The sequence below is a fragment of the Plectrocnemia conspersa genome, unplaced genomic scaffold (genome assembly GCF_051122295.1).
Source record: "Plectrocnemia conspersa isolate PC_06_02 unplaced genomic scaffold, ASM5112229v1 ptg000007l, whole genome shotgun sequence".
Taxonomy (NCBI): domain Eukaryota; kingdom Metazoa; phylum Arthropoda; class Insecta; order Trichoptera; family Polycentropodidae; genus Plectrocnemia; species Plectrocnemia conspersa.
The window spans coordinates 4,937,264-4,949,176 of NW_028277171.1; the positions used below are offsets into that span (position 1 = coordinate 4,937,264).

General features: G+C 29.9%; 1 protein-coding gene across 1 annotated transcript; it reads right to left on the reverse strand.

The window, feature by feature from the left end:
* Positions 1-6,884: 6,884 nt before the first annotated feature.
* On the reverse strand, positions 6,885-9,158 carry LOC148233719 (uncharacterized). The gene is made up of 2 exons (XM_088188891.1): positions 9,017-9,158; positions 6,885-7,606 (listed from the first exon to the last, which is right to left on the reverse strand). The coding sequence occupies exons 1-2, from the start codon at positions 9,032-9,034 to the stop codon at positions 7,094-7,096; spliced, it is 531 nt and encodes a 176-aa protein (XP_088045017.1). The 5' UTR covers positions 9,035-9,158; the 3' UTR covers positions 6,885-7,093.
* Between the last annotated feature and the right edge of the window lie 2,755 nt (positions 9,159-11,913).

Below are 11,913 nucleotides of genomic sequence, written 5' to 3' on the forward strand. Positions count from 1 at the left end.
ATAAATATATCACTATATTTGGAGTTATAAGTTGAAAAATTAGTAATAATGTAATGTTCATTCTTAGTGAAATTATCTTTTTATTCTCACATATCAATCTGGCTTCTTTTCAAAACTGCCTTCCATAATTAGTTAAAACATACAAAAATAACAATCGAAAACTATAAAAAAAACAGAAACGCAACGGTCACGACAAAAAAACGCATACTGTGAGTAAAACTAATGTTATTCAATGAGGTAACATGATCAAAATCGTCAATCCCTCGTATTTCGGAAGTGTTTTCACATGTGGCAGCACTGATGCGCGAAGTTTGTATAGGAGCGTCATGACGAAAATAAAAACCAATATATAAAACCCAAATCTCATCTTTTCTTCAGAGATGGCACTATATTTCCTTCCATTATTTTTTCAATATGACGTTCCTAAAACTCATAAAACGCTCGTAAAACGGTTGACGTCAATAGACGACTATAACAAGGGTCGAACATCTTATGTTGACATCATTTAACGTCCGTAGCATTGAAAGGGTTAATAAATTATAGATGGCTACTAATGTATTTATTTTTTATTTCATTATGGCCGAAACTTGGCGGCATTCTGGTAACAATGACGTGACGGCAGATTCTTTGGCGGAATTCGACAGAAGTACGGCGGTGTCTCGTTCACCGAACTTTCACATTGTTTTAAAGTATAACTATTATGTAATACTTGAATATAATACTGCATTGGCCCAATTTATATCTAGGTGCCACACGTCACCATCCATCCGTCAAATCAGCAATACAAGAAAATATAATTGAGTTCTCAAACCTTAAACATTAATATTGATACTCATATATTAATTTTATGGCTAAAAGATTAGTGATTTTTCATTTTACAAAAAAACTCTGAAGCGACGCATTATGTGTAAGCATGAATTTGTAGCCTCTTTTGATATTGTTTTAGGTTTTCGATATACTTTTTTATTATAAAAGTTTAAAAAACATAAGTATCATTTCTTTTTATTTTTGGAGCTGATATTTTATTGTGTGCGTAGCCATACACGACTAAGGGCTGGAACGGAGTGTGCAGTGCTTCTTTTGAGCATTGGTGAAAATGTAGATTCAATGTAAATTTTTAAATTATTTTTTTATAATTTGTAGTTAAAAGCTTTTCCAGGGACCATCGAAAATATACAAAACATTACTTTGCAATGCCGAGAAAAAACGACATTTTAGTTTTGTAGGATTTTAATTTATCTAGTTCACAAACCTAACATTTTCATCGACTGATTTTAATGTGTGTTTATTTTTAGAAAATAGCTAATGGAATAATATATTTTAAGAGAAATCTTTTAAATTATTATATCAATAATAAGTGAAAAATTTATGCTTTATATTATTAATTTCACCTACTCAAGAAGTATTCCAATTCACTTGAGCTTTAACATCAGTGCATTAGAGTATATTACATAATATATAAGCACATAAAAAGTTAAATACCTGTATTAACGTAATTATTATATTACGTTTATCCCATATGCATGGATAATAACTAATGGTTCGTGATATAATCAACGTTATACATATTTTTTAATATAGTATAATAGTATAACGAGAATCCATTCTGCCTCTCTTTTTAACGATAATCATTCGCTATTACAGAGCGCATAAGAAGAAATTGAACATTTTAAACTTCACGCTTACCGATGATGATGGGTGCATATTATCCAAGTAGAGAAAAAAAGTAATTTCCATTCCGATTGATTCTTCGACGAGTAATGGCGGTTACGGAGAAGGATGAAAGTTACGATTCACTTCCTATACAATGATCGTGCCATACCAGTTACTGTTAATTATCTAGATAACGAGACGTAACTCCTCCAGGAAACCATCAGATCTCCTCGACTTTGACGCTAAAAAAAGATACATTTTTAAACGTATTCCTAATCCGATTTGAGAATAATAAAAGTTATCTTATTACAAAAATTAAATGAAATGTCATAGAAAGTTCAATTGACTTAGATGGGTTTGTGTCGAAATTAAAGTCGTGATTGAATTGGCCGAAATGAGTTCATTGTGTAATTTTCATGTAATGGTTACGCCATATTTTGTAGTAAGGGAGAATTTTCCGAGCGGAAAATCTTTTTTTTTACGTAACATGAACGAAAATTAGGCACAATCGAAGTTTTCCCTTTCTATGATGATGATGCTGGAAAAAATGCATCATTATCGCTTGACTTCAACATCACACGTTCAATTGTGAGAAGAATCTCACTCTTCATTAACTTTCTAAATATTCATATACAAATATAATCATTTGGGCTTATGACTTATTATTAAGTCGTATGTTATAAAATTAATAAATGAGATGAACCATTATGTTTGAGTTTAATAATTGATCAATAATTATCCATTCTCAAGATAATATCGCATTTATGTATTGTAGATGTACATACATACATATACATATATGTACATAACATAAATATACATATATGTACATAACATAAAACATGGTTTTAATGTTTAAAATAATTAGTGCCGTTTTCATTCGATTTTATGTTAATATTTTATATATATATTGGAAAGTTCCGATTGTGAAGTATATGTATAGATTATTATCTTTGAGATGTATAGTCAAATTTAATGTTGCATCTTATAAAAAACTTGTTGATCTACATCTTGATATACATACTACAAGGTTGTTTTATATCAAGTGTTATCAAATAACATTTTTTGGGCTTTTGTGTATTATGGTGTCGACATAATATTCCATTTTTTGTACGAGTTCAAACTGAAACACAATGCGAGGCAGGCCACGAGAAATAATAATTTGGGATTTGGCGAGAGTACTGCTAGTCAAATAACCGTAAGGCGTTGGTTGGCGTTGGTAGAAGTAAATGATCTCCGCCTGCTGTAAATGAAGAAATATTAAGAAGTACTGTTGAAGTTAATCCATAAAAACTGCTCATACACTTGCAGCAGATTAAGAAGTCTCTCTTATAACTGTTTCACGACATCTGGATGCCATAGGAAATATGAAAAATAGACAAATGGGTACCGCACTAACTGGCCGAAAAGCATAAACAGCACGTTTCGAAGTCTGTTCTTTATTAGTTTTATGAAACAATAGAGAAATATTTTTAAAGAAAATCATTACATGGGATAAAAAATGGATTCTCTACGATAAGTAGAAAATATCAGTGATGCGTCACTGTAGACAAACTTTCGATGGCTATAAAGATATCGTGGAGTACTTTTATTTCGTATATAGCAAATCACATTCAGCTCCCGATTGCAATGGAGACAGGAGTATAACTACTTTAGTAACCTTCGCGTGCGCCACTGTCGTTACCAGTACTTGGGCCTTACGAGTTCAACCCTATGGGCGGGCACTCAGCTTTAGACGGCCGGATAAGCGAGACCCACCCTCCATAGTACTACATATTTTATTTTATTTCATTAGTATTTCTCCCGAGCGTCGGGACCGACCTATATTGCTTTGCAATTGCATGCATTTGTGCAATGGAGACAATTTAACCTCACAGTCTAGCTGGTGGTCAGTTTTAGCCATAAACGAAATTTTAGAAACAATGTACGGTTTTGACAAGCTTAAATCGCGGTTCTACAAGACTGAACTTTTTATTGAAAGGCTGTCAGGTTATTCTCCTTGATCCATTTTATCGCTTAAAATTTCATCATTTCCTGATTTTTGAAGATGTTTGCAAGTCACCCCGATCCACAAAAAGGATGATAAATCGAGTATCGAAAACTTCAGACCGGTCGCTGTTCCTTCGGCACTTGGCAAGTTGTTTAATATAATTATTCACAGATATATCCACAATCACTGTCCAACAACACGGGTTTCGTCCGCGTCGTTCCACGATCACTAACCTTCTATGCATTTCGAAGGCGGTGACAAAATCCAGGTCGATATAAGACTATATACATTAAAATTCAGTATAGACATACTGAATTTTAAAACAGCACTCGACAAAGTTTGTCATGAGCTACTTCTTCGAAGTTTAGCAACGGTTTCTCGGACGGTTTTGTTTGCTGTTTTTCAAGCTACTTAAGTCACTGCCGTCAGTATGTGAGCTATGGAAATCGTCGCTCCAATGAGTATTTCACTCATTCTGGAGTACTACATGAATCCAATCCGGGTCCTCAGCTCTTTTTGCTTTTTATAACGACATACATGCGGCAATTAATAACCTGAAAGTGTTTCAGAGTATTCACATAAACTCAGATTCTTTACAGAAAGATCTGAAGTCGCTGTGACGGTGGTCAATCGATAATCGACTACCTTTCAGCATCGCCAATTTAAAATCCTCTTGCCCGGTGGAATTTTCTTACAGTTTAGGCGGAGGTGTTTTAAGCAGAAATACTTTCGTCGGTAATTTAGGGGTGACGTTCGAGCAGACATGAATACTTTTTATCCACATCGCCAAAATGTGCGATAAGTGTGACTTTAATAATTTATTGGTTAAGGTAGATTAAAAACAGTTGCGCGAGTTATTTATACTCAAGGCGATAAATATTTAATCCTTCATAATTTATGGCGCGTACGTTAATTCGTTAAGTGGTCTCCCACGGTGTTGAATTTTAAACAAAGGAGCCCAATTTTTCTTCAACATGTAAAATTCTTTAATCGCAAGTCGAATTTGATATGCGTTAACTTTTTTTTATAAGTACAAGTGGGGTTCAGTTGATGAATCCAATGGTCATCTTACCAAACTCAAAGATTTTTATTTTTAATTTGGGTTGTAGATCCCTTTAAATGTGAAATTACAAATGTACCAGATGAGCCTCAAAGGTTTAGGAGTCACTTATTGAACTTCGATTTAATGATAAAGCAGGTATTGAAATTAAAAGAAAATGAGATTTGTCATATTTTTGGTTGTCAAGAGACTAGCCTGTAAATAAAAGGCTACATTTATTAATATTACACCTTATTTTTTATTTGTATAATGACTATCATGAGGCATTGGGAAAACCTGTCTAGTTATAATGGTCATATTTGTAATATATAAAAATAAAAAAATTATCAAAAATGACATCTGAATGCAATAAGCAAGATGCAAAAAAATATACAAGTGGGTACCGCACAAATTGACCGAAAGGCAAAAATAATATTTTGTGGTCTATTCTTCATTATTATTATTATAGTGAATTATTACCCTAATAAAAATGGATTATCTACGATAACTAAATACTATCAAAGGTTAGATAATATAAACGAAAGCTACATCTGAATTTTATAGGAAAAATGCAGAAAAAAATATATAATTGGGTACCGCACGAACTGACAAATGGCAAAACATTATTTTAATGTGTATTTTTCATTAGCTTTCAGAAATAATAAAGAACTTTTATTAAGGAGAATTATTACTTGAGATGTGTTATCGAAGATAACACGAAAAGATCAAGACAATAGTTAGAATATATAATCCAAAATATGTTCCGAAAACATGTTTGCATCTTAACAAAACTTTTGTGACTATATGGTGGTATTGTGTAAAAATTATTATCGATCGTTTCTTAAACTAAACGAGATTGTTACAGAAATTGAAACCATTTATAGAAAATAAACCATAAAGCATCCTATGTTTTCAAACAGACTTGGAGCGATATTACTACATGATACGTTACTAATTACTGTTGAAAAAATTAAACGAATCAGGATTGTAAATTTTGCCTCATCCCCCATATTCCACTGACCCTTCCCCACATTTTTTTAAAACCATGTATACTTATTTCTTTAACGTACAAAATTCAATAATCAGAGAGATATTACGAAAGCTTTTGCAAAATGCAGATTTGTAGCAACAAAGGGTTAATTCATAGTAACATCGTTGGGAAAAAGCCATTTCTGTAAATGAAGCATATTATAAATAATAATATTTTATTTAAAAAGCGTTTTATAACTAAAATCAGCCATTTCAGATATGTTATAATATTAGCATCAAATAATATAAAAAGAACTTGATAGTTTATTTTTGACGCTCATATAAAAAACATATTAATCGCGAAATTGATAATATTATAATATTTATTTTTTATGATAATATTATATATTGAATATATTTTTTTTAAATTTTAAATTTGAATGGAATGAAAGATTTATAATAATAAAGCTATGCAAAAAAAGCTGCGTTTTAATTACCAATGATTTTATAGGCTTTATTATGCTTTTTATTTGTACTTCTCAAATGTACCAAATCCATATAAAGTCAATATATAGATAATTATTCATATCTATTAATCCTCGTTGTATATTCATTATTTATGAATTCAATTTAGATTCAATAATTCGCTTCGGGCAATCAGGAAAGTGAAAATCGTGATCGAAAGTTAATCGACTATAAAGATGATCTATTCGTCTAAAATGCAATTTAGGTACTAAATATTCATATCTATTACGTCATGGTGTTCTTTAAGATGTACCTTATAAATCTGGCAGTTGAAAATCACTTATCTTTTAAATGTAAATTATTATATGCATAATGTAGATTCAATATTATAAACGACACACATAAAACAACAAGTCAATCATCAATGTGTTATAAAGATTAATCTACTTAATATATTATGCGCGTAACCTCAATTATGTTTTAATACATTATTTATTAGCGTTAAAGAGCGATTAATATATTACCAATTAGAAACTTTTTGTTCGTGATAATTTTTCGAAGGACCCAGTTTTTTCTAAAGAGCGATTAGCATAGCCTCAGGAATTTTCAATATTCCAGTTTTACAGCCGCGTGCCACTTTAGTGATTTTGAACACATTTTTGATAACACAGATTCTTATACACTCTCTCCGCCATCCGGATCGAGAAGTAAAAGTGGAATACAGACAATGGAGTGATTGCGTTTTAATGTTTGAAATGAAAATTTTCGTTACGGTGGCAAAAATGTATTTTCTATTTTTAAATAATATATAAATATAAAACTTACGAGCTAAGGTTTGATAAAAATGCTTTTATACAAATGTGGAAATGCATGTCGTTGTCAGTGGACGATGATGACGCGGGATGACGAGGATGGGATAGGATGAGGATGAAGTTTTTTTAAAGTTAGGATTTTTGGTGGATCCAGGATATGGCTGCTTAGAAAGGAGCTCCGTACGATCCTGATGGAGTACGGGCAGCTGGGTAGCCGCCGCTTCCGCCTCCGGAGCTGTGTCCACTAGCGCCGCCGGATTGGACGAATTGTGCTACTTGGAGGGCTTGACGGACTCCTTCTAGGTCAATTCCTACGACCCTGGTGTTGTAAGAGGGTACTCCATAGGATGAAGAAGGTACTCCGTAAGAGGACGATGGTGCTCCGCCGCCGGAGTGTCCTCCGCCTGAGTGTCCGCCCGAGCTGGCTTGAGACTCTTCTCTGAGCAAGATCTGCTTGATTTGCTCGAGGAGAAGAGGATCGACTTGCTGTCCTTCAGATGACTGGAAGCCGTGGCTCACGGCTTGGTAACCACCTCCGCCGCTGCTGAAGGACCCACCGCTGCTGAAGGATGACGAGCCTCCGAACGATGATGAGCCACCTCCGAAGGATGGCTTGTTGTAATTGTATCCTGACGGAGGCTCTGCGGTGACGCAAGATGCCAGCGCTACAAGCGCGCACTGTAAAAATAAAAGTATTATAACATTTTTTATATCAAAATAAATTGTAATCGACCAATCGACCGCAAAGCAATTTACGATCGCCCGCGATTTAGTATGATTGAACCGTCATATAAACTAGAATGGCCACCTATGCTATAAGATCTAGTCTGGCTATTAAAATAATGCAGAGTTCATATTGCATGTTTTATGCATAAAGAATAGAAAAAAATAACTATAAAACTGGTATATGAGAACTGTTATTTATAAATAAAATACAGTTGCAGATCTGAAATAAAATGTAAATAAAATTGTAAATTGATTTCCATATTGTGCCATATATTATACAGCTAATTAAAATATAAATTGCTGTTTTATACCAACTAAAACATCAAACTATACGTATAATAAATGTAAGTTACGCTGAAATATATAAATTATATTACGTATGAGTGTTATGCTGGAATTATGGATTCGCTATTTTTTTACATAGAAAGATTAATAAATAATCAATTATGAAATTGAGCATTTTAATATGATATTACATGGCAATAAATGTAGCAATATGATATAATATGATATAACATATGAGAAATTTAATAAATAAGATTTTTTTATAAATTTATTAAAGCCTTTTTTATACAGAATTAAATTTATCGTGCTAATTTATATTTAGATTTTAATTGAATATAATATGTTTGTATAAAATGAATACATGTAGTAATTAGCTTTTTGGTTAAAACTATAAATATATTATATAAAATAATATACAGGTAAGAATTATCAGAAGTAACATATTTAATATTACAGTAAACATAAATTATAAAAATATCTAAATGGCCAATTTTTGGGTAAATTGTAAATGAAAATGTAATTGCAGAAATAGAACAACATGGATATTAAAAAACATATTTTTAATCAAATTATAAATAAGTGAAACTTTTTATAATTAAAAATATAAGATCTTGAAATCTAGCGAATTCAACCGTGTAAAAGATATAATGTTTTGCATGTAATATATTTAGATTAGAACAATGTTGTCTTAAAAAATTGATAGTAAATATAATAAAATGGAATATGACATTCCTTAATTGTTATTGAATAAATGGAGATTGTGGAATATTTAAAGCATAACTATAATATATTATATACAATCACTGTGAATGTTATTGTTTTAAATCAGATTTGATTAATAATGGCATTTATTACAAAATAAATTGTCAATATTGTAATTGAATAAGTTTTGAATTAAATATTAATATATTGTGATTGGAATATTAAATAAGCATATTTTTCAACAAATCACTGAGCACATTTATGGCACGTATTAAGTATTATAGGTATAACGATAATCGCGTATGCGCGTCTCGAACGTCCGATTTCACTTTTGATCACAATAGAGTGCAATTTTCACTGTCTTGGGTCACTTACCACAATAAATTTGTTCATGATGTGTGGTTAGGTGGTTCACCGAGAAGATGGGGTGAGCGAGTACGTCGAAGAAGAAACTCGGCCGCTTTTATATATGGGGATCATCTTATGGTCATCTTCTTACGGATGGTGGGGAGCCTAGCGAACCCAACGAACTCCCCCCACCTCAACCGATGGCCTTCTTGTGGGCAAAAAATATATTACGAAGTAGATGGATGGAAAAAATAAATATGATTTTTGTGAAAAGTGAACGTGAGTGCAATGAAATTGAAAATAGGTGCATTTTGTGAATTATTTCAATGAAATAAATATATTTATTTTATATAAGTACAATTAAATGAACAATATAAATATAAGTTCTACTCAAATTAATGCTAGACATATTCTAAATACTTAAATATGAAAATTGTATCAACATTTTTACATCTGGAAAAAGTATAAAAGTAAAAAGTGTGTAATTTATTATGGATTCTTGTGTGTTTTATGTGCAAGAGTCATGTAATTAATTATCATATTTTTTTAAATTGTATAATTTACATAATAATTATGATGTATATTTAATTATATATGTTTCGTATAATTAATTCATAATATTTACAAAATTGATTTTATAAACTAGTTGACACAAAATCTTTTGTAATTTTTTGTTATGAATGTAATAACTCAATATACGTGTGATCTTCAAAATTGCATCTTTTGCATCTTTAATACTTTTGCTTTAATAATTCAAAAATACTTATTAATTCAGTTTTTTTTAAATAATAATTCCTTAGTAACACATTGTTAGTGTATAGTCAGTTAATAATAGTAAAACTAATTCATACTAAAATTCATAATATTATATGTTATTTGAGTATACATACAATTATTTAATAGTCAATTTTTACGGAGCTAATTTATAATTCGTATCATTTCTTTTAATTCTTATATAATACGTTTATTCTAATATTCTATATAACACTATTTATTTTTTAACCTAATAATGCATTGGGATAACCTGTTAGGTTACAGTGGTCTTAATATAAATGTTTAGCATAATGTCTAGCAATCGCTTTGATACAATATCAACAGCCAAATTATTGCTACAATTTATTTTATAAAATTAATATTTAATTTGTTAAACAAATGACAATAAATTAAAATTATTGACTGTTTATTTAAATTACTGATAAAGAAAAATGTACATTTTTTTTGCTTAAATGCGAATGTTACTGTGCTTTAAATTATTATAATATATTTTTAACATAGAAAAAGTTACACTTGATAATTATATTTAATGAATTTATGTAGTTAGTTTTTTCTAGTATGTATACGTTTTTATTAAAGTTAATTTTCTAAATTTTTTAAGACTACTTGAGACGGGAAAATTTTTTGCCACAAATACCGTAAAAAAAAATTATACTCTAAACATCGATTTTCATAACAACATTTAGTATTTAACGAATCATAGTTTATATTATTATGTTAGGAGAAATGTATTATATATGCAAAAATAATATAGAACAAGGAAGCAAATTGAAAAAACATCATATAAATAATCGAATAATTTTACATATGTCTTATCTCTGTAACAAAATCTTTTTATGGTGTTATTGTAATTGAATTCTTATTCTACAATACTTTTATATTTGCATCAGAACAAGGTTTTTATTATTTTATTTGAAATGAATTGTATTTACATCTTTAATAAGTTATTAAACATATATTGAAAATTGTGATCTAAAAAAACATATTGTTAAAAACTAACAATGAAACTGACTTGACTTACTTCAAACTTTTTTCATTATTAACTGAAAAACTGATATTAATTTTTCTAGAAAAATCCCAAAGGCAAAATTTTCACAGTACAAATTTGTATAAATGTTTTACAAGTCACTGCATTTTATACCGCTGCATAAAACAGGGTAATTCCGTACCAGATGTTTTAAAATATGCATGGTTTTTTAGAGGGCATAAATATTTGAATGGCACAAAATTAACGATTTTCTTAGCTACTCTAATTGGCCATATCTAAGTACTACATTAATAATCAGATAAGAAGCAAGCGATTAATTGTATCGACAGATTGCAATAATACATGGGGGCTATCAGAGTTACGATATAATTTTTTTATCTTTATCTTATTCGAAAAAATAAATATATAAAGTAGTTTTGTAAATGTTAACAGATGCTATTTACAATTGTTCATATTTATTTAGATTTAATTAAAACCATCGTGACAGATTACTCCAATATGATTCGGGTATAAACACTTATTATCATTAGTACAACAATTAGAAAAATATATTTCTTTCAGTCTTAAAAAAGAGTGTGAGAAGTGAGGATTAATAAAATCAAAATATTTTAATCGACGGGCAAAAAAATAAACAACTTTCAGTGCTTGTTTGATGCCCTGTTTTAGATTCAACCAACATCGACAAAAAACGAGAAGAAACTTTTTTAAAGCCGAAAATTTTCTAACTAATGTAACAAGAATGATTCCATTTAAAATGGTATGTGCTTTGCAAAAAAAAATATGTTATTTAAGTTTTTTATATTTAAATTACTCCTAATAATATATTTTACATGCTTAAATATTGAAAAAAAATTTTGTAAGTAAAAGCAGTCAAGATATTTTACGTATATAAATATTGTTAGTAATCACATAATTTATATTACATATATTTCTTATTATTTATCAACATTTCTCAGGAAAATCGAGGAGTGAAAATCAGAATTTTTATTTCTTGAGAAATGAAAAATACGGATTACCTAGAATGCTTAATTGTTAGTCATCCAAAATAAAGCTATACAATTAATAATATGTATAAATCTTTAAAAATTATTAATCATTGTCGAACATAGCTAAATAATGTACTTTTTGCGAACAGGGGGACGGTTGAACCCCAGATTTTCTG